The sequence below is a fragment of the Chelonoidis abingdonii genome, chromosome 2, assembly GCF_003597395.2.
Source record: "Chelonoidis abingdonii isolate Lonesome George chromosome 2, CheloAbing_2.0, whole genome shotgun sequence".
NCBI lineage: Eukaryota > Metazoa > Chordata > Testudines > Testudinidae > Chelonoidis > Chelonoidis abingdonii.
The window spans coordinates 43,331,441-43,357,280 of NC_133770.1; the positions used below are offsets into that span (position 1 = coordinate 43,331,441).

Consider the following 25,840-nt stretch of genomic DNA (forward strand, 5'->3'; position numbering starts at 1 on the left):
CCGAGAGGGTCCGGGCAAGGCTGATTTTAGCCTTCGAGCCCACCCACGACGCCAAGAACTGTTGCATGGCCACAAAGTGCCCGGGGGGGCAACAGCGGGGTTCATTGCCTGGTGTACTTTGTGCCAATAAACACACCACGGTGGAGAAGCAAACAAAGTTTATTTGAGATCTCAAAGCGGTGCAAGGAGACTGATGCCTCAAATCAAGCACACCTACACAAGCGGCTTTTCCCTTTTTATAAGTCTTTTTTCTCTTTTTTCTTTCTTCCCTCCCCCTCCTCCTCCTCCTTCTTCCCCCGGTAGCAGTTACATAAGCGCAGGTGCATTAAGTAATCTTGGCTGTGGCAGCTTGTTAGTAAATTTTCCTTCTGCAAGTTATCTTGTCCTTCTGCTAAAAGTGCACAGGCCTTATCACTACTGCTTTAGACCGGTTTGAGCTGCGCTGCAACTGATAACTTACTGTTACACTTTTAATTTCACAGCTGCTAGCTTTCTAGATCAAGCAGAGTTCAACATGGAGGAGCTTTGGTTCACCTGAGGCCTAAATTTTATGCCTAGTGACACCAACACTAGGACCTTGCTGGCGGTGGGTCAGGTCCCAAGTCTTGCTGAGACTTGGATCCCAGCTCTGTTATTTAGCAGTGTAGATGCAGTTCAAGCTGCTGAGCTGAGTCATAAGGTTGGCATAGCACAGCGTGGTCATGTTAGGACAGTTGTGAGACCCAGATCCAGCAATTGTAAAGCCAGGTTTACAATGCAGCTGGATGCTCAAGCACAGGGTGGGAAATACCAGTCTCAGAGACCAGGGTTTGCAATGCAGTGTAGACATAGCTAAGATGACACATATCAAATTTGTTAGTCTCTAAGGTGCCAGAAGTACTCCTCCTTCTTTTTATATCCAACATGGGTGATCCCTGTAAGCAAAACACCAGTAGCTGGGGTACAGCCTGTGTGAGCATAAAGTACCCATTTGGACATTCACTTAGCTAGCTAGCCTGCCATCTCTCATGCTGCACACAAGGACATGTTACACCTCCACGGCTACCCATAGGAGTGTATTTTGTGCTGGCAAGTTAGAGTGTGTGTGTAAACACGTTTGATCTCAAGTCAGGGAAACCGGACTAGGAACCGCGCGAGGCGCAACAATCGCGTTAGGGTGAGGGGGTCGGCAGCCTCTCTCCCGGCCGTCCGGAGAGATGGGCTGGGAGAGGCGCGGAGGGACCACGTGTGACCTGAGGAGCCCCTGCAGGAGAAGGGAGGAGCCGGCGACACCATGTGAGCCGCTGGCTGGGGGCAGCAGGAGCCCGCCGTGAAGACAGATGGGGTGAGAGAGAGTCAGCTCCAGCTGTCAGCGCGGCTTCAGCCCTGCCCCCGCCCGCGCCCGCGCCCCTCCTCCGCCGCGCGTCTCTCCCCCTGGCCTCGGGCAAACCATGGCGTCCAGCGAGGAGGACGGGGCCGGCAGCGGCTCGCAGGAGGAGAAGGAGAAGGGCAGGAAGAGGCGCTTGGGCGCGTTGGCCACAGCTTGGCTCATCGGCTACAACATCGCCATGACCGCCGGGTCCGTGCCTGGGAGCGCTGCGGGTGCAGTGTCGTGTAGCGGGCAGGCACGGCTGGGCGAGGGGGAGCGGGCTGCGGACAGGTGGCGGCCTGGCGACCGGGGGCTGGGGGCGGAAAGACTTGCGGGGCGGGGTCTGGTCTGGCAGGGGCGGCAGAGGAGCTGCCTGCGGGGCTAGCCCTCGCCCGCCTGGCATTTCCTAATACGGTGCAGCGGTGCAGCCGCGAGCGCGTCATCTCGCAGCCCGGAGGGGAGGTTAAGTATAGCCTGAGCCAGGAATGCCGGGCAGGGTTGCCAGGGCAGGGGGCTCCCCTTGGCGAAAGTCACTGCGGCCGCCCCTGCACGCTGAGCCGGCTCTGCGCAGAGACGGGAGGGACCTGGTGGAGAAGACTTGGTCCCCGCCTCCTGCCTGGGGCTCCCTGCGCTGGAGCTGCTGGCTGCAGCCGGCTCCCCGCTCTGAGCGGGGCTTCCCGGGGTAGGCACACCGCAGCAGGCTGATTGCCAGCTGGGGCACTGTACAGTAGGGCTGCCTGGGGAGGGGGAAAGCGGGGCAATTTGCCCTTGCGAGAATATAGTATTCTATAGTATTGTGACTTTTTTTTATGGATGGGGGCCCCAAAATTGCTTTGCCCCAGGCCCCCTGAATCCTCTGGGTAGCCCTGCTGCAGGATCCAAAGAGCCTTGGCAGACTTGGGGTCTCAAGCTGCTCATGAAGGCTTCCGGAGGGGTTGCGAAGTGGCTGTAAGCGCGTTGTTATAGCAGAATTCCTCGTTTTCCTCCCATGCCAAGGGAGGGGACAATGTGGCACTGCCTGCCCAAAGTTTCTAAATAGCATTGGTTCAAATTCTTATTTTGGAGAGCACTTAGGAGACAAGCAACGTATATTAATTTCTTCCATTTGCCATGTTAAGAGTAAAGTGCAGGAAATGACTACTACTATTACACTGAAAAACCATCTTGGCTTCAGTCTAAGCAGCATCATTGATAAATATTTAACTGATATTGAAACAGTATTTTAAAACATTAGTTTCCATCTTCCAGCTCTGTCTTGGTCTCCCAACTTGCTGCTCTACAAATCACAGTCTCTCCATATTGAAAACAGAGGTTACAGGCCAAATTCAACCCTGACATAAGCAGACAAAACTCAGTGGATTTGTACCCACTTGCCAAAGTTGAATTTGGCTCCATATGTCATTTCAGTTTTTGTCCTCAATTCAGCTACTGAATTCCAATATGAATGCATTGAGATGTAACTGTTAATAAGCCCAGGAGTGCATTTAAGCTGATGTCCAGTGTTACAATGGATTCTTTTGAGAAAATGTGGTATTGGTATTGAATGATTGTACTGAGTTTTAATGTTAAGGGAATTCTGGCTTACATTTAAGTGGCTGATGTATGTATTTTCATTCCTTTTAAAGATTTGTCATATTAATAGCAGTAGTTTTCATAACATACTTAAAGTAAAGTGATTTAATTTTCTGTTGAAAGGCTGAGAATTGTCAGACTTTCACAAATTTTAATACTTAGAGTAATTCGACATTGAAACATTTTACATAGGGAATTGTTGAAGTCAGGCATGGGACTTTATGAAGTTATATTTGTGTCAGCTTTAATTAGTGTTTTTATTCATTGTTCATAATTTTTGCTAGTTTGGAATTGCTATGTTTCCTCATTGTATTTCCTAAGAATCCACCCCATGCTTTGTTGTTCATTTGTTCAGGAGCACTGGGCTCCTGCCACAGACTTTTAAGGTGGAAACATCCATTTTAGTTGTGATCCCTGCAAGTGCTGAAGCCCACATCTCCTATCAAAGCCCCTGGTAGTTGAGAGCCACCAGCACTTGTAAAAGTGGGCCCTTTGTTTCTTGTGTGGGATAGGAAAAAGAAGAAAGACAAACATTTCATCGTCTTTTCAAACCAATATAGTACAGTGGATACTGTTAAGGGAACACTGAAGGGTAATACTAGCACTGGCAAGTTTATTCACTTGGCAAGACAGTACTTGTTAAACCAGGGTATTCCTAGAGTTTTATTAACAATAACTGTGCTAACTCCTCTTTCTAATATGGGATTACGTTTTGTCATTCGTACTGGTAAATGCATAGGTGGAGATGTTCAAAAGTGAAAATGTCAGGTAAGTGCCCAAGTTCCATTGAAAGTCAATGGAGTTAGGCCCGTAACTGTCCTTTTGGCCTCCGAAAGCCTCCCTCAAGGAATTTATCATGTAGGGTAGTTTCTGTTTCATACTGAATGTTTGTCTGATGTTGAGTGAAAGTTGCCATTTTTCTGTATGCAATACAAAGGCCCATATGGGACCAAAAAAAAAGTTGCAAGCTGAAGACCAAATAAAATGGTCTGTGGAAGTGCTTGTTTAAAGAATAACCTGTCTCAGCAAGAGACCTACCAACTTTTTGTTTTGTTTTGTTAAGTCAGAGAAGACATTTCATGTTCCCTTTTTGTTGCAAAATGAGATACAGGGAATGTTTTTGGTTTATATTTGTTGCCTTTTTGGTCAGATATAATATGGCTTCTCAGGGTACCTCTTACGTAAAGATACTGCTGTCACCTGCCATATTGCCAACCATATAAAAATCCATTATAATTCTCCTCTGACACATACTTTACTATAAAACACAAAATATTTAGAACCCAGGACAGCCTTATTGTGAAGGCAACATGTATTGATGAAGTTAAAATAATCCACTGATTTCAGCAGTGGCTGGAGACCACCTCTCATTTTATACTCTACAAACATTTACTCAGGTTTTACACTAGCCATAAAAAACCTAAATAATGTCTGTGGGTGTTGTTTAACTGGCACCTGTGTTTCATTTTTAGGACAGGAAGTGGAATTCACCCTGTGCCCCAGCATTATGGAACCTTGGTAGTTACACAACACACTGGGGAATAGATGTAAAATAGGCATGATGAGAGAATCCACATTTGCAGTGTATGGTGATACATGACTAGCGTAGCTGACATCGATGTACTTAGATCTACTTGCTGTGGTGTCTTCACTGCAGTAAATCAACAGCTGGTACTCTCCCATCGACTCCGCTTGTGCTTCTCATTCTGATGGAGTACCGGAGTCAACGGGAGAGTGCTCAGAGGCCAGTTTATCGTGTCTACATTAGACATGATAAATCGACCACCGCTGGATCGATCACTGCCCACCTATCCAGCGGGTAGTCTAGACAAGCCTCCACATATTGAAAGAGAGGCTTGGAGGTGAGAGAAGCTATTGTCACAGTGTGTACCTATCCAGTAGTGTCCCCTTCTGGCCAAGTGTGGAGCTGTAGGTGCTCCCAGACTCACTTTCCCCTAATGTCACTAATAAGGTCACCGAGGCTTTACATGGCTTTCTGAAGGGTCTAGTTATTAACCGAAGACCCAATAAAAATACCAGCAAGCCCTCACCCCAGCATCTTATCTGAGAAACAGAGTCAGTCTCAGTTTATCAATTTCCACCTGAGTCCACCACTTTCCTCCAGCAGGATTCTCTCAGTTCAGGGCTCTTTTCCAAAGTCAAGCCTCTTGACAATCGCTGGGAAGAATTCTTTCCTAGAGCCAGAGGAGGGTGGGCAGAGATTTGTCAGCAGTAGCCATTCTCTAGGGAAGTACACAGTTCCTGACAGGCTGGCCCTTCTGCCACTCTTTGGAATTCCCTACCCCTCTGAGCACACCTTCCAGGTCCCCTGCTCTGGTGAATTCTTCTGCCCTCAAAAGACTCCTGTCTCAAGGATCCACTTCCGCTGTTCCCTGGTAACGCTTTATCAGGCTCATTAGCTAATTAGCTACCAACTGGCCACCTAGAGTTTTAATTCCTTCCAGATATGTCTGACTTGGCTTTTCTTTACAGGAGCCTGTCATGAGTAGGCAGGTCCCTGAGGCTCCTAACAGGGGACTCAGTAGCCCTTTTAAGTGGCCACACAACTTCATGTAAGCAATATTTAGGGAATGCAGCCCCTATTCCCGGCAGGCTTCCCGCAGCTCCCATTGGCCAGGAATGGCTAACCGCCGCCAATGGGAGCTGCGGGGGGCATGCCTGCGGACAGTTTTTTAATTATAGGTCATGCTGCTTCAGTGCTAAGGGGAACATGCTATTAGATAGGAATCTTTCAGACATTACTTTAACACAAGTCAGTGTTCTCCAGCTAGAAATGAAAATCACTTATGTTTGAAGAATAGGGAATAATCCCAATGGTTTGGCCATTATGTCTCCTCGCTGGCATTGGCTACTGTCAGCAGACAGGACACTGGGCTAGATGGACCATTGGTCTGATCCGGTATGGCTTATGATCTTTATGATCTTTAACATACAAACTACAGCCAGGCACACACTGGCTGCTATTTTTGCCTGGATTATCCATGCACAATACATGTAGACAACTTTGATAACACTCAAAGAAAGAGCAACACTAAATAAAAGCAAACTATTTCTCGCTAGTACTGTTTTGTAGACACCTGTCCCCAGACGCCTTCCGTGCAACATAAGTGGTACTTCTCAACTGAGATACTGTATCCAGTACAACTGTTCATAAGCCCAGTGCTCAGGTTTCCACCTATGAGGTTTTCAACGTCTCTAAATCGAATCCAGTATGTCGAGATCAAGCTCAGTCAACATAAACAAAACGTCTTGCAGCCCACTAACGAATTACCCTGGAGGGCCACATGCCAAAAGTTGTTGACCCCGCCTTAGGTTTTTTAAAGTTTATTTTAGCTCAGATTTGTTTTATCTCTATAAAGAAAGCTTTAATTTGACTAGCAATTATTATTGCTTTCTTTATTTGAACAGCAGAATGCATATTTTAAAAAAATTCATCCACTCTTAATATCAGTACATGATTGCCAAGATGTCAGTTCCAGAACTAACCACTTTGGCCAAAATTTTCAAAAGTGACTAGCGATTCTGGATGCCTGGTTTTTTAGTGCCCAACTTTAAATTGGCCAGATTTTCAGAGGATGGGTATACAACACTTTCTGAAAATTGGACCCCTTTATTGGTGTCTCAGGATGGACACCCACAAACTGAGGCACTCAGAATCACTAGTTGCTTTTGCCAGGCTTGGCTTTAAGTCCTTATGCACCAGTCCTTCAAAGAACTTTGTGTGGGTAGAACCCCACTCTCAGGGGTCCCCTTACACAGAGCTCTTTGCAGGATTGAGACCAAGTTTGGAAATGTTGGCCATGTTGCTTTCTCTTCAATATGTTTTAAGAGAACAAAATACCTATATTGAAATAATTTTTTTAAATTTCATGTAAATTTTTCAGTTTTCTAACACTATGGAATTATGATAAGCAATTGGGGATTTGAAATTATATTGGAAAAAGTCCCATAGTCTAGACTAGAACTATTACACTGAGTAGTTCAGAGGTTTTCCAGTTGAGGACAACTGCTGGTATATGGAAAGTAGCTTGCACCTGAAGTTGGTGCCTTTTTTTTTTTTAACATGCTAAGTCATGTTAAAAACAGCTAAAATACGTGAATGAATACTCTGAATAATAGAGATATGGTCCATATTATGGAAAAGAGAATACCTTAGCTATGTAACACAGAGAGCTCCTTGCAAAGAGAAGCAAGGCATTCTCTCTATACTTTTCTACAAAGTAGGGTACAGGAGCTAAATAGTTAATGGATTTTGCTATATTTTAAATTTATATTTTCAATCGCTTTTTAAACAACACCAGTCAAAAATCAAAGTTCTTCTTCAAATATTTGAGATGAAAGTAATGTAATCAATAATTTAGATACCTTGGTATTCTTAGAATTCTCATTTGAAAATTATCCATTCTCTTTCTTTTCTAGGTGGCTGGTATTAGCTATTGCCATGGCACGGTTTTACATGCAGAAAGGAACATACAAAGGTTTATACAAAACTATTCAAAAGACGCTTAAATTTTTCCAGACATTTGCTGTGCTTGAGGTAAATTTTTAATGCTACACATTGCTTGAGAAAATATTTGCTCTCAGCAAAAAAATAAAAAACTTCATTAAAATAGTGTTAAGGATGAAAAAATATCTCAGAATTTCCAATCTTTCTAACTTCATTTATTTTTAAGGTGGTTTTTTGGGGGAAGGGAATGGATAGATATTGTAACATTAACTCTAGGCTACTAAATTATTTGTTTAGTATTTTTTTACATTTCAAAAATGCTTAAGAATTGCTTAGTGACAGATCTTGCAAGCCACACAGGGCTCCATTCCTTATGGAGCCTATTTCTTTGCAGACACCCTGCCCTCCTCCATGGGTGATTGCTTCTCTCTTATTCCCCATACGGGACTCATTATCCCCCATATGGCTTTCTCTCTTTTGCTCCTTCCAGACTGGACCCTCATGCCCCATATGGTTTTCTACCAATCTTTCATTGAACCATGACTTTCCCCAAAGGGGCTATGCAAATTTTGCAAAGCATTCTGGAGGCTGAGTGCACTTGGCAAAGCATGCATGAGACTGATATGGATGTATATATACATTCATCAAGCAGATGTATGTATATACTATATGTGCCTCTTTTAACATGTATGGTCATTTGTGTTTTGGTTTTTATATTATAATAGAATTATTTAGAAATGTAAAGGTATTATATCTGAACCCATCAACACTAGTCATAGATTTAATTAGCAAAAGAATTAATAAAATGTCTTCTGAAATGAACAAGAAAGAAAATTTTAAAATTCTTATGTATCTGAAACACCTTATGTATCTTGCTTTAAATTTTCCAGAAGAATTCTGATCTGGATAAGATGTTGCATGTGAAACTGAGGTTTGGTTTTGAAGCTGAAGAGCAAGGTGTGTGTATGTATATGAAAATCAGTCTTATGTAAAAGTTCCTTTGGTAAGCAAGTCAGTCTTGTTTCAGTGGTATTACAAATCAAGGGCCTGATCCTGTGAGGAGTGAAGCACAAGAATTCAGGGTACTTGGCACCTCACAGAATTTGACCCTAAGATCTTTATTTTTGCTGCCGTTAAAGTCGATGAAAGTGTAGTCTGAATAAGGAGTAAAGGACTAGGGGTAAGCTTAGATTTTTGTTAACAGCAGCAATGTCTTTGTTTACACTGCAAACAGTAAAATGATTTTAAACGAGTGACTTTTAATTTATACTTATTTTTATTGACAGGTAGTCCACTGTGCAATTGGTGAGTCTTTTGCTTTTAATGTCTCACTTAACTGATTTCAAACGTGAATTATGGGACGTAGATAATGTATTTCTCTTTTTAAGGAATAGTTCGCACCTCTGTGCTTGTGACTGGGGTCCAAGTGAGTTCAAGAATCTTCATGGTGTGGTTTATAACACACAGTATAAAACAGGTGAGTTCATGAGCAAATTTTGTTTTACTCTTTACAGGAAGGGCTGATTATTAATACAAAGCTAATTTTAGCAGGAAGTGTTATTTAACAAGTAATAAGATCTGGCAAATGCTCCATATAGGGGACTCTCACAAACTTCAATCAGAGTTCTGCGGGTAGAGAACCTACAGGATCAAGCCTATAGTTCAGGGGTGGGCAAACCTTTTGGCCTGAGGGCCACATCTGGGTATGGAAATTGTATGGGGGCCCATGAATGCTCGCGAAACTGGGTGTTGGGGTAGGGGAGGGGGTGAGGGCTCTGGATAGGGGCCAGAAATGAGTTTGGGGTGTGGGAAGGGGCTCCAGACTGGGGTAGGGGTTGGGGTGCAGGGCTGTGTGTGTGAGGGCTCCAGCTAGGGGTGCAGGCTTTGGGGTGGGGATGAGGGGTTGGGGGTACAGGAGAGTGCTCTGGGCTAAGACCGAGGGGTTCGGAGGGCAGGAGGGGAATCAAGGCTGTGGCCGGGGGTCGAGGGTGCAGGATCCTGGCAGCGCTTATCTCAAGCAGCTCCCAGAAGCAGCAGCATGTCCCACCTCCGTCTCCTCTGTGGTTCCTGGCCAATGGGAGCTGCAGGGGTAGCATGCGGAGTCCCCTGACTGCCCCTACATGTAGGAACCGGAGGGGGGACATGCCATTGCTTCTGGGAGCCGCATGGAGCCATGGCACGCGCTGAGTGGGGCAAGCCCCCAATCCTGCTCCCCGGCTGGAGCACCAGAGCGGGGCCAGCCCTGAACCCCACTCTCTGGCAGGAGCTCGAGGGCAAGATTAAAATGTCTGAAGGGCTGGATTCGGCCACCCCTGCTATAGTTTACAATTGCTTACACACAGGATGCTGGTAAATGCCATTGGAGAGAGACAACAGAGACATATTGGGTTGCTGCCAGGTTTGATCTGTCTGTTAAGCAAGATTAAAGGCTAGAGCTTCTGTTCATCAACAAATGTACCATACTGTCAACCTTTCCACTTTGAAAAAGAACTTCAATTAGCATGTGTTGAATGTACGTATGGAAATCCTTCTTAAACTGAATGCATCTGGATAAACACTGTTGTGACATTTTACACTGGTGTTTTCTTTGTAGTTTGCATTAATCCTTTCTGCAAGTTTTTAAAATTAATATTATATTAAAATTATATGTTCACAGCATGCCACTGTAATAGACTGTCATTAAAAAAAAACAAAACCTCCCAGCATATGAAAATTACCCAACTTCCCCCTGAAAGTGTTATATGGTTGGTTATAGGTTTTAATATAGATTCTATTGTTTTGTTAGCCCAAGGAAAAATGGTCCAAGGAATCTATGATTCTCGTAATGAATGGACTAGGACTTACAGTTTAGTTTGTCTGAATTTTATTTACTTTGCAGGGCTTGAAATTCGTATTCTCTAGAGATAAATATTGAGTAATGGATCCCAACTTTTGGGTCTGTGCTCCTATGTGCATGTCTTGGGTCAGAACTTTTTTTAACTCAAGGTACTAAGCCTTTAAACTTTTTCACCGGCAGGTGGCACATGCCTAACTGCTGATGAGATATAAAAGCTAGTCAGGAACTGCTTCCATTGTCAATTTCCTTTTTATCTGTTCATAGAAGAGAGCTCTCTTATACACTTTGTTTCCTTTACCTCCCTTTTTTGTAATACCAAGTAGGTTTATTTTAAATTTTTTTAAAAGCTAAGTGCATGCTGTTTTGCCTTTAGAAGAAAATAAAAAATGTTTAAAAAGTAGGGTGAACAGCTGTCCCAATTTTATTGGGACAGTCCTGATTTTGGGGTCTTTTTCTTATATAGGCGCCTATTACCTCCCACCCCCTGTCCCAATTTTTCACATTTGCTGTCTGGTCACCCTATCAAGAAGAGAACCATTTGTTGGTTACATTGAATGAGGAGATCGAGGCTTTGGCATATATCACTGATTCTCATCATTCTACTTTTATGTGGAACGGACTAAACCTTGTCCACCCAGCTCTTTGTTTCACTTGATTTCAGTACAGTAGGTCAAACTACATCAAAAAATCCCCATATCTAAAAGTCTGAATGAATGAATGTCTCATTGTTATTTCTTTGCATGCCTGAACATTCAGGGTCATGTGAGGGGATATGTAGTTAGAGGCCTATTAGTGATGATAGCCAGCCACAGATCTCACTACTTGTCCAGGAGATTTATGAGGCAACCACATGGAATTCTCTACATCAGGAGTCGGCAACCTGCGGGACGCATGTCAAGCATGGCACGCGAGCCAATTTTGAGCGGCACGCAGCTGCCTGCTGCAGTCCTGGCCCCCAGCCCCACTCAGCCCCTCTGCCCACCGCTCTACCCTGCGGGGGCAGGAGGCAGAAACTTGGTTCTGCGGCAACCAAGCTTCCCTCTCCCCCGCTTCTCCCCCCAGAGTGGTGCTTTCCTGCTCTGCTCCCTCTCCTTCCCTGCGCCAATCAGCTGATGACCCTGGCGACAGGGAGGGGTGAAGAGCAGCAGCATGCAGGCAGTTCCCTAGAGGGGACAGAGAGAGGTAGGGACAGAGTCTTGGCGAAGGGGGTGGAACAGGGCATATCTCTTCCAGCCCCCTGCCCTGAGCCGCTCAGGGCAGGGGGCTGGGAGCATCCCTACGGGCTAAGCACCCCAGCCCTCTGCCCTGAACCTCACCCACCCCAACATGTACCCAGCCTTCTGCTCTGCATTGCCACAGCCCCATCCCTCTGTCCTGAACGCCCCCACCACATACCCAGCCCTCTGCCCTGACCCTTGACCCCCCCACACACCCAGCCTTCTGCCCTACCCCCACACACACACCCCAGCCATCATCCCTGAACCCCCCCACCCCACCCCAGCCTTCTGCCCTGACCCCTGAAACCTCCCCATCAGGTCTGGGGTCCTGGACGCAGGCTCTTCTCAGCCCGCTGTTGGCCTCGGTGAACAGAACCCCGGACTGGTAGTGAGCTGAGCAGGCTGGTGGCATAAAATCAGCATTTTAATTTAATTTTAAATGACGCTTTTTAAACATTTTGAAAACCTTGTTTACTTTACATGCAATAGTTTAGTTCTATAATATAGACTTATAGAAAGAGACCTTATAAAAAGGTTAAAATGTATTACTGGCACGTGAAACCTTAAATTAGAGTGAATAAATGAAGACTCGACACACTGCTTCTGAAAGGTTACCAACCCCTGCTCTACATTCTTATTCAAAGCACTAATGCTTGGATTTAGCATTCTGACCAGAATCCAGATTTATCTTATCGGTGGTAGCCTCTTATCTACTTTAGGTGGAGAGTAGCCTAATTCTCTTCTCCCTTAGCTATATATTTGAATATTTTTGTACTTTGGTTTGCTTGCTTTTTTCCTTTTGTTATTGAGATTTATCCTAACCCTCTTAATTTTTTAATAAAAGTTAAATCTTGTTTCCAATTTACACATGTTGAGCCTAATTTTCAGAGGTGCTGAGCATCTGCACCTCCTAGTTGTGATGTTCAGCATCTTTGAAAAGCATTTAAGCATTGTCACTAGGTTGCATTTTGTTGAAAAACAGGGTTTCCCTTTTCTGTGTTTGGAACAAAAAATGTCTCTGATTTTATTTTACAGAAATCCTAGGAGGTTTTCAGCCTTCAGGCACAGAAGTCTATTATCAAATTCCTTCCCTTTTAAAGAAAATAATTAAATCACTTGTGTGTAATTCTTCTTCTCAGAAGGTATTATTTGTAAAAGACCCCCAACCATCATCTTTTCACAGTTGGGAATTCCCCCTTCCCCAAAGGATCTGATGTTTTGAAGCAGCAGGTAGATACCTACTGGTGAGGCAGTTTAATGACTCAGAACTTGAATCTGTAAAACACTGCAAATGAGTATATTCACCCACAGCTCTTGATCCTCTCACTACTCCTCCTTCAGTGATCGACCCATTCCCAACTGCTAACTGTCCTGCAAACTCCTGAGCACTCCAACCTGATCTCCTGCTACCAGGTTTTGCTTTGTTGCCCATGGAGCACACAGAACAAAATGGAATTGTCTAGTGTATCAGGGAGACATTAGTAAGCAGGTGTGGGGGAAGCAACAAGAGACGTGGGCTAGGTGAATATAAGAAGACAGACAAGACAAAGAGTAGTGTGATGTGATGTTTATCCAGTCTAAAATGGAAGAGAAACATTCAGGGCTGCCCAGAGGATTCAGGGGTCCTGGGGTCTTCGGTGGCGGGTCCCAGCACAGAAGGACCCCCCGCCGCCGAATTGCTGCTGAAGACCCACCCTGGGACCCACCGCCGAAGTTCCGGAAGGACCACCCCCCACCTGCCGCCATGGGTCTTCGGGGCACTTCGGTGGCGGGTCCCAGAGTGGAAGAACCCCTTGCTGCCAAATTGACAACGATGACCTGGAATGGAAGAAGCTCCGGGGGCCAGGGCCCCATGAGAGTTTTCCAGGGGCCCTGGAGTGAGTAAAGGACCCTGCTCCAGGGGCCTCAAAAAAACTCTCTTGGGGGCCTCTGTGAGGCCTGGGGCAAATTGCCCCTCTTGTCCCCCCCTCTGGGTGGCCTTGGAAACATTATACATAGGATTTTGAGAAAAGAAAGTGAGAGAGAATAAACACAAACAAATAGATCAATAATCAGAAGAAAAAACACATTAAAAGGGAAGATGCAGGGTAAACAGAAGAAGGAATTAAATCAACTAAATAGTTTGTGTTTGGATGTATTTACAATGGTTACAGTCACTTTGTACTGCACAGTTAGCAAAATTTCAGTATGTTGGTGAATATCTGTAATAGAAAAGTTAACATGATGGTGACTACAGCTGCTGATTATTGATACCCAAGTTTTCCTTCTTCTCAAATTCTTAGTTCTTTTCCAAATGTCTTAAGTGGAAGCCTATTGCCGCTTGCATAGAAAATAAGTTTAAGGGTGAAGAAAATGTTGGTTCTTTATACTTTCACAGATCCAGAATGAAGAGAGCGTTATTCTTTTTCTGGTCGTTTGGACGGTGACAGAGATTACACGATATTCCTTCTACACATTCAACCTGCTCAACCATTTGCCATACTTCATTAAATGGGCCAGGTGGAGATGTCTTGCAGTTTAGTTTCTCATAGTTCTGTGCATGCTAATTTCATGCATGCTGAGCTAATACACAGGAGAACAGATGTGTGCGTTTTGGCTTTGTGTCAGAAGAATGCGGTTGGTTGCTTTATTTAGGAATATTGCTGTTTGGTTTAAAATGTAAAGGATTTTTATTTTAGCTCAAATAATTGGATGTGATTTGTTTTTTAATTTCTGTGTTTGATAATTATTTTCATTTACTAGTCATCCCTTTGTTTTATGCTTGCAGGATTACCTTTTAACCTTTAGAAATTTAAGTTGCATTTTGAATACAATTTAAAATGTACTAAATTATCTTTTTTTTTAAAAAAAATGATCATACCATGTATCCTCTTACACTATGCAATAACGAAAAACAAAACCTTTTGTTGCCAGAAATCTAGTTGTTTACAAACATAGGCCCAGATTCTACAAGGACTTACCCTTAGACACTGTGAGTGCTGACTGTGATGGGACTACTCCAAGTGCATAAAGTTGAGCACATATATAAATCTTTGCAGGACTGGGGCCAAAGTGCCCACTCAGTCCTGTGAAGTTGCTGGGAGCTTTGGGCTCTGATCACCTTGCAGACTTTGTCCCTTATTCTGTATTCAGTTTATGATTTAATTGGAGGTTTTACAAAACCTTCGTTAACATTTTAACTAGCTTAGCACAAACAACAAGGGCATCTTTTTTTATAGAAGTAACCTTGAAGTAAACAATACTTGAGTATGTTACTGTATGTGAAATACATTACTGATTGTGTTTTCGTGTGTTTAGGTTGGGTATTTACCATGAAGATTAACTGGATCAATTGCATCCTCTGTAATTATTGAATGAAAAGTAAATATATATACAGAATAGACTTTGCTTTTTATGAAGCAGATGAGTCTTTTTTTAAATTAATTATAGATTATTATTTGTCATATTTGTCCAAAAATATATTTTTATTTGTTCAGTTATTTTGCTTTATTTTTATTTTGTAGACAACACGATTCTGATTCTTCTAATGCACTTTTTTGATATGGCTGATATTTATGTCCATTCTTATAACACATTGTCTTTCTGCTCATACAGTATGTGTTAGGTTTTGGCATGTTTAAGACTAAATGGCAAACTTAAAAAAATAAACAGTTAAAGATCCCCTGTCTTAAATTGAATATATATTTAAGCTTTAAATTTAGAATCATATTTCAAAAATATCAAACTATCAGACACTCCCAATGCGTCCAAGTTAGAGAGTTTTTTCTATTGAAAATATAATAAGGCAGTAGGAAAAATAATCATTCTGACAAAAGTCTTATACTTGTGTGAAATATACAGGAAAACAAATATTTGAAAATTTGTTCTTCTGTCGCATATTTCACCAAGGATTGACATCAGGAATCGGGGGAAATTGATAGCTGGCACAAATGGGCACAAATCCATTGGCTTATCTGAGTTGTCTTCTCTTCTCTCCCTGCCTCCCCCACCTCTTCCTCTCCTTTGAGTGTTGTCCTTTTATGAATATATAGATATATATCAATACACATGTGCAAACCATAGTAAACTTCTATTTAGTGCTTTGGGATCACTAGCTTTTTATTTTGAATTATAAAAGCTTTGTCTTTCCCTATTAAACAGAATAAATACACCTACATTTTAATTCAGAATACCCCATTTTTGGTTTGTTTCTGTTCTGCATATGGCCAAGTTGTATTTGGAGTTATGCCATCAGTTTCTTGTTACATCTCACCTAGTCTGTTCTGTTTGATGTATGAGCCCTCTAAGCCCATCCATTTCTAGAGTTTCGTATTCAGTTGCTGCCATTTTAAAACTCATCTGGTTTGGTCATAGAATGCATATTGTAAATTTATTTCAGACCCTGTGAGGCAGCTGTCATTGCTTTCTCCAGCTTGAACTCAAGAGGACAGTTCTTTATGAATGATTGCATCTGTATGTCTTACCTTGCATGAGAATTTTTCAAAACATTGCTGATTTCAGTTTCTTACTTTTCCACCATGTATGTAGCATATGGTATTCAAAGTAGTTGGCGTCTTTCAGTGCCTTTGCTTTATCATTTATTTGAAAGTTGATCTGTTTGTTCTAAAATGGGTTCATTGTCATATCTGGTCTCACACACAGATGCTTTTGCATCAGTAATGCCCATTCATGTAAATGGCAGATGTAGTACCTGGTTAGATTCCCCATATGACAATGGGAGGAACAGGCTTTCTAAGTATCTTAAGATTCCATTAACTTCAATAGAATTACAATGGGGAAGAGATGCACTTGGATCAGTGGCATGGGCTGTGATGAAGATATGTATTCTTACTTACTGTTGGTGCAGGCCTGCTCCCAGGCCAATCAATGACACCAAGATCAGGCTCTATAAGTCAACCAAAACAAGATTATTGGATGATACAGCAGTTTTCCAACCTTTGACTCTTTATCTTTGACATTGGAAAAACACTAAAACATTTTGATATTACTGCAAACTAAATGTAAGGGCTTAAGTCCAGATCCTCATCTAGTATAAATCAACATAACTCTATTAAAGTCAGTGAAGCTGTGCTCATTTATACCAGCTGAGGGTCTGGCCCTTGGTTTTCTCTTGCAGGAAACTGCTATAGTTCATTGCTGTACCACTTATTGTCAAAAGAAGAAATGTTACAGCACGGATTTCTTTAAAAAAAAAAAATAATAATTCTTAGATTTGTTTTTCTTCAGATACAACTTTTTTATCATCTTGTATCCTGTTGGAGTTGCTGGTGAACTTCTAACTATTCATGCTGCGTTACCTTATGTGAAGAAGACAGGCATCTTTTCACTGAGACTTCCCAACAAGTATAATGTCTCTTTTGACTACTACTACTTCCTTATTATTGTCATGGCCTCATATATACCATGTAAGTATTATTATACTTTAATAATACCAAGAACACAATAATACATTATGCAGCCATTCTCAAACTGTGGGTCAGGACCCCATTTTAATGGAGTTGCTGGGGCTGGTGGTTAGACTTGCAGAGGCCAAAGCCAAAGCTCAAAAGTTTCAGCCCTGAGGAAGGGCTCGGGCTTTGGCTTCAGCCCTGAGAGCAAGGACTCAGGTTATAGGCCCCTTGCCTGGGGCTGAAGCCGTTGGGCTTGCGCTTTGACACCACCCTCCGCTCCCCTGCTCGGGGTGGCAGGGCTCCAGAAGGCTCGGGCTTCAGTCCCTCTTCCTGGGATCTTGTAGTATTTTTTTGTTGTCAGTAGGGAGTCTCAGTCCATTAATGGCTATTAGCCAGAATGGGTAAGGAATGGTGTTCCTAGCCTCTGTTTGTCAGAGGGTGGAGCTGGATGGCGGGAGAAAGATCACTTGATCATTACCTGTTAGGTTCACTCCCTCTGGGGCACCTGGCATTGGCCACTGTTAGCAGACAGGCTACTGGGCTGGATGGACCTTTGATCTGACCAAGTATAGCCATTCTTATGTTCTTATGCAGTGCAATGAAGTCTAAGAATTATAGGCACAGCTCGCAGAGACGCCTGTTAACGATGGCTAATACTTTACTTTATAGGACCTAGTTAGTTAAAATTTTGCCACACTTTAACTGCTTAGGCAGAAATTTTTCATGCTTGGTGTCTGACTCAGGTTGAATATATTTGGAAAGCTTCAGTGAAAATAGTTTAGCCATTTCCGAGAGCAAGATTAGGGAGAGAGAAGATTTGTTGCTTATGTTAAAAGAATCCTACTAGCATTTTGTTGAGAAGCTCTAGCCCCTCCACTGTTTAGAGAAAGGACTTGAAATTTAGACCACGGTTGGTGTCAAAGATGTGCATTTTGCAATCTCCATGAAAATCCCATCTAAAATTTGGCCTCTGAAAATCATGGTTTGCACATACTCAGTAAAGGTTTGTTAGAGGCTAGCAGCAAAATTCTCTAAAAATTCCATCTGCAGTGAGCATGTTGCACTTCACTCCTACAAAACTTTGTTCCAACAACACAGAGCATGCTTCAGACCAGGGGAAGCAGGACATTTCCTGCAATTGCTCACTCCTGGGAGCCGCTATTGAATTAGACACATGAACTGTTAGCAAAGAGACTGTCTCTCCTGTATTCTCAGAACCGAGAAGCTGTCTCAATCAAATGCAGAGAGATGAGGAGCAGCATGGGCATGGGTCAGACTTGGGAGGGATAGAGGCATACTGGGGTCTACAGGCCAGGGGGGATAGAAACAAGTGAGATAGGGACAGGCTGGGAGCAGGGGGAGTTGAATAGTGAAGAAACAAAGGCAGGCTGGGAGTGGAGACTTGGATAGGAGCAGAATAGGATCGATGCAGGGAGGACAGAGGCAGATGGGGATAGGTTGGGGAGGGTTATGCAAGGGGATAGGGCAGAAGGAAGATGTTGGAGATGACAGGCAGAAGGATCTGTGACCACTAGAACACACTGCCTTAGAAAATTTGAACTGGGTCCTGAGCTTCCTGGGTCTCACTGTTTCTCTGCTGTTCTGCAAATATATTGGAAACCCACTGGCAAACTGAGAATTTTAGACCACTAAGCCCTACACTGTACTTGGCAAATTGGTTGAAATGATAACAAAACACCTGGAATATTGTGATTGATAGGCTCTAACCAGAATGCATTCTGTAAAATAAAATCACGTCTTACTAATCTCTTAGAATTCTTTGCATGTGTCAGTAAACTTTGAATGTGTCAGTGGATAAAGGAGCAGTGGTTGACCTAACTTATTTCGAGTTCCAAAAGGCCTTTGATAAGGTTCCACACAAGAGGCTATTAAGGAAGCTACGTAATCACAGGGTGAGAGGCAAACTCATGTGAAGAGAGATTTAAAAGTCTTGGATTGTTTACCTTAGTAAGGAGACAGATAAGAGGGGACATGATAAAAATATCTAAAATAACAAATGATATAGAGAAGGGAGATTGGGAGTTTGTCTTCTCCCTGTCGCATAACAGAAGATCAAGAGAACATTCAGGGAAATCAAAAGGTGGGAAATTCTAAACTGATAATACTCTTTCACACAATGTGTAATTAAACTGTTGAACTCTTTGTCCCAACAACTCTTAGTTGTTGATGCCAACAATTTAGCAAGATTCAAAAAGGGATTACATATTCATATGGATTAAGAGAATATCCAGAGTTATAATTAATTATAACAAAAATTGTGGACTTTTATAAATCTTGTAATTAATTATAACAACAATAAATCTTATGTTTCAAGGGTTAAATCAGTGTTTAACTATTAAAGGTCAGGATGAGATCTAATGTGAATGACAGTTTATCCCACGTCTACATAATGTATGATTTTTACACCTGTCTCGGAAGCATCTGGTACTGGTCATGGGACAAGATCGACAGTGGGTCTAATTCACATTGGTAATTGCTACATTCCTGTGTGTCTCATCCTTTTTTACTGTTTGGCCCACAGTGGATAACAGCTTGCTACTGCTGTTTGTTGCAGCATTAGCTTAAGTGGCTGAGGTCTGTGCTATGAACCTTAAGATTTCAAGCCTGCTGATGACCCATGTAGGGATCAGTATGGTTCCACATGAAGGAATTTTTGGTTTTTCAGTTTACTTTGTTTAAAATTAGGAAATTACACACAAAGAAACTAAATCTAGGTATACTTCATCCTGCCTCAGTATGGGGGCTGGACTAGATGACCTCTTGACAGGAGCAGCGCCCGGGTTTCTGGCGCCTGAGGCAGAATTCGGGGGGTAGCATTTTGTGCACTCCCCATGGGGCGCGCAGGAGCGTCCAGTTCCGCTCCCATCGCGCCGCCGAAGAAGGTCCCTCCGCTGAAATGCCCCAGGCGACAGCAGCAGTCATTGTCTGCCGCTGTTTTCCGCGGCACATCAGCAGAAAGTCCTTCTTCAGCAGCACGACGGGAGCGGAACCGGAAGCTCCTGTGCACCCCGTAGGGAGCGCACAAAATGCCGCCCCCTGAATCCTGGCACCCTAGACGACCGCCTAGGGTCACCTAATGGAAGCGCTGGCCCTGCCTCTTGATCTCCCTTTAGCTCTACAGTTCTATGATTAAAATAACATTAAGATTGGAAAGTAGGGCACCCTGGTGCATATGTATTATGATACAGGGTAAAAATTTCAAAAATCCCTGAGTGACTTAGGTTCCTAAATCTCATTGAAAGTCAGGGGGACTTAGATTCCTAAGTAGCTATGTCCCTTTTGAAAGTGGGACTTAGGGTCCTAAATCATGTAGATGATTTTGAAAATTGTACCCATAGTTTTTAATTATATATGACTTTTTCCCCACAGAAACCCCGTTTTATTCACTGCACAGGATGGATTGTGCTCTGGGTATGAATCAGGGGTATGTGGTGAAGGAGACTGTTGTCTCTATGACTCTGCCTCATTTGTTGCAGAAGTTGGAAGGTGTGCAGTGAAGGAGGCAGGGGATTGCAGGAAGAGAAAGGATAGTCTTGTGCTTAAAGAAGTTGAATGCTGCCCTAGATAGTTGGATTCTATCCCTGCCTATGCCACGAAGTTCTTATGTGATGCTGGACAAGTCAGTTAAATGGAACTAGTTATGTGTTCCTCATTTTCTGGATGCCCTACCTGAGTCACCTATGGCCTGATATGCATAGGTGTTGAACACATACAGCTGTAACTGAAGTCAATTAAAGCTGTGCATCGATATAATAAGATTTTGACACTGTCACTCTGTGTGTCACTTTGAAGCCTAGAATGTGTGTTGAGTCAGTGGAATGATGGAAACAGCTACAAGCCTAGCTGTAAGTTCTTTTTGTTCTGAATATCTCCAGGTTTAGTCATCACTGAGATTCATTGTACCATCCAATTTTTATGTTCTCAGACATTTTCAGCATTTTTACATACACAACTTTATAAATTCCACCCATGTTATAGTCACTAGCTGAACTTGTAAAGTGCTGTAAAAAGAATGCTCAGGCTCTAGGGATCTCAAATTGAGCACCCAAAATTAATGGACACTTTTGGCCTTAACCTCTCTGTAGTGAGTCTCTTTGCTCCCATCTGTGAAGTGGGGGTAATAATACCATATGCCTGACAGGGGTGTTGTAAAGATAACTTCACAGATATTGATGAATTTATCAGATACAACATTGATGAGCACCGCAGAAAGACCTATAGGAGTTGGAGGGTGGTGAAGTGGATAGGATATTACAACAATTTCTGTAGGACAAGAGGGAGATAAGTTTGCATCCTCCTCCCAGTCCTGACCCATTCAAACCTTCCTCAGCACAGATCCTGGACCACATGGAAGAGTCCACAGGGTCATGGAGGTTGCTGAGAAATCATTGACCCTACTTCCACAGCCAAAGAGTTGGAGGGATATCCATGCACAGATCCCTACATGGATTTTGGTGGTGTGAACTGTCCCATTGGTGTTTAAGTCATAGTTTGCCATAATAAGCAACCTAGTGTTACTTGCTCCATCGCTGTAATTTTTCCTCTGCTGAATAGTCTATAGTTAGAAATGTATTTTCCCTTTTTTCCTCTAATTTGTTTGTTTATCTTTGATCAAGTGTTTCCACAACTCTACTTTCATATGCTGTGGCAGAGAAGAAAGGTGCTTCATGGAGAAGTGATTGTAGAAAAGGATGATTAACCCAACTCTTGTAACCACAGTGCTGTTTACAGAATAAAAAGAAATGGAAGCAGAACATTTCAAGTGATCCTTTTGAGTCCAAGTTTTAAATCATGGAACAAGAATAAATGGCTGTGCATGAAATAACATGGATTGTATTGTTTTGTAAATTCACTATGTCTTCAGACTTTGCTTTACTTTTGATTCTTTTATTTCATTGGTTGGTTGTTTCCTCAGACAAACTATTTTCTTCCCTTTTTTTTTAAATATAAGTTGACAAATAGAGGCAGGAGATAGAATAGCTTGCCAAATTGCTTTCTATTACAGAACTTCTTGTGGTCATTATGAAAAAAAAAAACAGTTGCTGAACATTATTGGAAGTATTCTGAAAAATAGATAATTCAAAATTAGGTAATTAATTTTTTTCATAGGACAGGTGGCTTAAATTGTGTCCTTTCTTATTATTTTGAAAACACTAATCTTTGTCAATATTCAGAACTGAGTTGAGTGTCTCTTGAACCTTATGAGAACATGTTATTAAAAGTAGTCAGTCCAGACTAAAGCTAGGATTATAATTACTTAGGGTCTGACTCTGCCGCCCTTACATTAAGTAGTGTCTTCCTTCACAATTATCCTTTTGAAACTTCTAGAATCAAGTTCAGCATCAGTAAGTGTAGTAGAATTGGACCCTTCATTAGGCCTGAGACTTGGCATGGGAGAAGTGGTCCATGCTAGCAGATTCAGGTGCAGGATCAAGGCCTGGGAGTGCTGCAACCTTTTACTTGCAGGATCATATCTTAGCATAATAGAATAAGCTTTTAAAAGAGCTGAACTCTAGATTCTCTGTGCAGATTTAGATTAGTGTACTTCGGTTTGCTACTACTTGATGCCCAGCGATAGCTGATGATGTGGGCCTGGTTTATTTTGTCCTTACCAGTTTATTCTGTATTCTAGAGTTAGGGAACATGAGGGGTGGTGGTGAGAAGTAAATATGGAAGTACATGTGGAAACGGCAGCTACAGCAAAGTATTTTATTTCTTACAATTAATCAAATGGGATAAAAATGGAAGGTTTAAAAATACTTTAAAATACTGTCTTGACATGTAAATTGTATTTTGAATCAGCTCGTTAAGCACTTTTAATTGCATCTTCCATTAATTGTTCCGTCCTCTTTATAATGTAATCAAGGAACAGTTTTGGATCTGTTCCTATTTAACATCTTTAATAATCTAGAAGAGGAACATGTTAATGAAAATCACAGATAATGCTAAACTGAAGATGTTATAAACACCAGCATGGAGAGAGGAGTTATATAATGGGTCTTACAGAGGTTAGAAATCTGGGCAGGAATTTAAAGCCATAAAGTTGGAAGAGACCTGAAGTGAGAGTGGACCACAGATTAAATGTCATTTGCAATATGATGTGGCAGTGAAAAAGATCAGTGCAATTTTGGGTTGCATATGCTGAAGTGTCATGTCATGGAGCAGGGAGATGTGATTGTCCCTCTTCAGGGACTTTGCTGAGTCCACATCTGGAGTACCATGTTAAGTTCTGGGTACCTCAGAAGCAGTAAGCTTTAGGCATACTGTAGAAAGTTCAGAAAACAGCAACAAAAATAATGAATGGACATGAGTAAGAGGTAGGAAAGATTGACTTAAAAGCATTAAATATGTACAGCTTGGTTATGGGGAAAATATTTGAGAAGAAAAAGGAATTATTAACATGGTACTAGGAGTTGAAACCAGGAGTCAGGGGAAATTAAGAAATGGAAAATACAAAATGAATACTAGGGAAAAGATCCTGACCATGAGACTTATTAAGTTACCGAATAATATCCCAAGGCCCATGCTGGCAGGTCCTTGGGAAACGTAAAGCCCAACTTGTTGGAATACTAGAAAACATATTGTAGGAAACAATCTTGCTTTGACAGTGGATGGGGCTAGATAATCTAAAAGGTGGTTTCCATTTCTAAGTTCTATGACTATATACTGTAACTATTAAAAAGAGTTGGAAATGTGTTTCCTGGTGTGACTAACAAGTCTTTTTTATATCCTTAAGTTGCAATTCTATGTCTTAGCCTTCCCATATTTACACATCTCAACATTACATGTAAACTAATTTCCTTTTCAATTACTGGTGTATAGGAGGCTTGAGATGGAATAATAGTTTTTCTGACAATTTGAAAACTGAATATTCTTGGTTTGTTTTAAAACAGTGTATTGATCCAAGGTGCTATGTTAACTTATTAAAATACATTTTTATGCAGCTGAAATGATTTAATATATTAAAATATATATCACATTTACAGTCTTGAATCACAAAATATTTATACATGCTACCTGTTTAGACTAAAAGTTTTATTTGTTAAATGTGTTTTGCATAAGAAGTGCTTCAAATACTAATTGTTCTGATAAATTTAACTCAGCTTGCACTCTGTTCCATATAAAACACCCAGGCAGCTTCTGAGCACGTATTTCTCAATGAGCAGGCAGAAGGATCTCATGGAATTTGAATTAATTTATAAGATCAGGTTGTGTTCAATGGTAAAATTTAGTATCCTTTTAATGGTGTTTGAGCTTACTTAAGACTATGACTATTGATCTATTTGAAATTAATTGAATATTCCAAGGGCCTGATCCTGCAACTCTTACTCAAATGAGTTTGTCCTTTGATTACAAGTTGAAGGGCTGATCTCCAGTACAGTATTATTCATCCGGGGGAGGAGCGGGGTTATATGTGTGTGGGTTGAACATATTGTCATACAAGATGCAAATTGATATTCTTTTATACATTCAAAATGACTTAATACAACACCATTCATTACCATTCAAATTTTTGTCTTGCACAAAGCAGCAATGTACTAGTCCTAAATAAGTAATACATGAACAAGAAAAAACGTAAAGGTGATTTACAATTGCAGTTGAATCTTGTTAAACTGCACATCAATAAACTGCAGCCTCAAGCTGAAAATAACTCTTTGGGTCTGTGTTACTGAAGGCCAGACCAGTGAGATTTTGGTATGGACTAAGGCAGATGAGGACAAGCTCCCTGTGAAAATTACATTGAATTTTTTTTCTCTCTTTTTTTAAATCTTTCACTGAATTTTTGACTCAGCTCTAATTAATATATTTTAAATCGATGTCTTCTGTTAGCAAGTAAGAACTGTGAGTGAAATCCTCGCCCCACTGAAGTCAAAGAATGAAAGCCCCATTGACTTCAGTCAGGCCATTATTTCAGTCTGTGTGTTTTACTTAAACATTAGCACAGCATCATATTTATAACATAATGAAACAGTGAACTAACTTATTCCATGCTATATACAATTGGCATTAAAAACAAGCGTGAATTTTTTATGGTGCATTCTGTTTCCAACCTGAATTTGGCACATTTGTCCATCTTTGTAATCTTCATTGCAGTAGTCAAAAATGTTTTAACTTACTGAGAACCTTTTTATTGTGATAGCTTAGGAATATATCCCAGCTTTGACATTTTCATATTGTATCTAATAAACTGTTCATATGAATGTCAGATCTTGCATCATGCTATTCTAGTGTCTTATTGAAGGTGCTAATATCCAGTGTGATCCTGTATTGTTTATTTGTGAGAAGGCCTTTATTCATATGAGTAATCCCATTGATTTCAGGACTTGGTCCTTAATACCTAAAGGCCTCATCCTGAGATCAGAGCAGAACCCACAGAAAAGGGCATGGGACTGAGAGATGGTATCAGCCATAACTGCCCAAGATGGCGAATGTTGGCCATTGTGAAGAACAGTTGACACAGTTCATTTCTTCAGCTCTTGCTCTATGCAGCCTCTTAGAACATGGCTGTGTTGGCTATGCTGAGTCTAAAACACAGTCCCTATCTTCTCCATGGAGAGCTGTGGAGACCAGTTTGGGAGATCTCCAGGCACAAAGGGGAAGCAGAATCGCCTTGAATGGCTTCTGTGCTCCACTGTACCCTGCCTAAGGTTTCATGAGCATGAGTTTCTCTCAGGAGCCGGTTCTGTAAGAGCAATAATGTGCCAACTCTTCTGTATCATGCTACTGTGTATAATACAGTTCAATATTAATAGCCTTAGAGAAGTTGTGCAACATGCTTCTGCTAATTCCCATTAAATAACATTAATCACACATGACCAGTTACTTAGTTCCCTTTGTGTTAATTAATAAGCTGCAATGCTCATTTCACAGGAGAACATGTGGAAGGCTTTTCTGTGACCAAAGGGAACACACTTCTTTCTATCTAGAACATATATATGTAAATGTTAAATCTAGGAATTGCCATTGCTCTGCTTGTGATGCTTAGAT

The 25,840-nt window shown here is 41.8% G+C and overlaps 1 protein-coding gene across 2 annotated transcripts; it reads left to right on the forward strand.

Annotated features, from left to right (window-relative positions):
• The first annotated feature begins 1,230 nt into the window (after positions 1 to 1,230).
• Positions 1,231 to 25,065, forward strand: HACD1 (3-hydroxyacyl-CoA dehydratase 1). Of its 2 annotated transcripts, none has more exons than XM_032793963.2 (7): positions 1,231 to 1,558; positions 7,361 to 7,478; positions 8,675 to 8,693; positions 8,783 to 8,865; positions 13,819 to 13,940; positions 16,668 to 16,846; positions 21,469 to 25,065. In XM_032793963.2, the coding sequence occupies exons 1-7, from the start codon at positions 1,431 to 1,433 to the stop codon at positions 21,549 to 21,551; spliced, it is 732 nt and encodes a 243-aa protein (XP_032649854.1). In that variant the 5' UTR covers positions 1,231 to 1,430; the 3' UTR covers positions 21,552 to 25,065. The 2 variants fall into 2 exon arrangements, with proteins under 2 accessions (XP_032649854.1, XP_032649853.1); XM_032793962.2 differs by having other exon boundaries at positions 1,232 to 1,558; positions 8,777 to 8,865.
• The last annotated feature ends 775 nt before the right edge of the window (positions 25,066 to 25,840 follow it).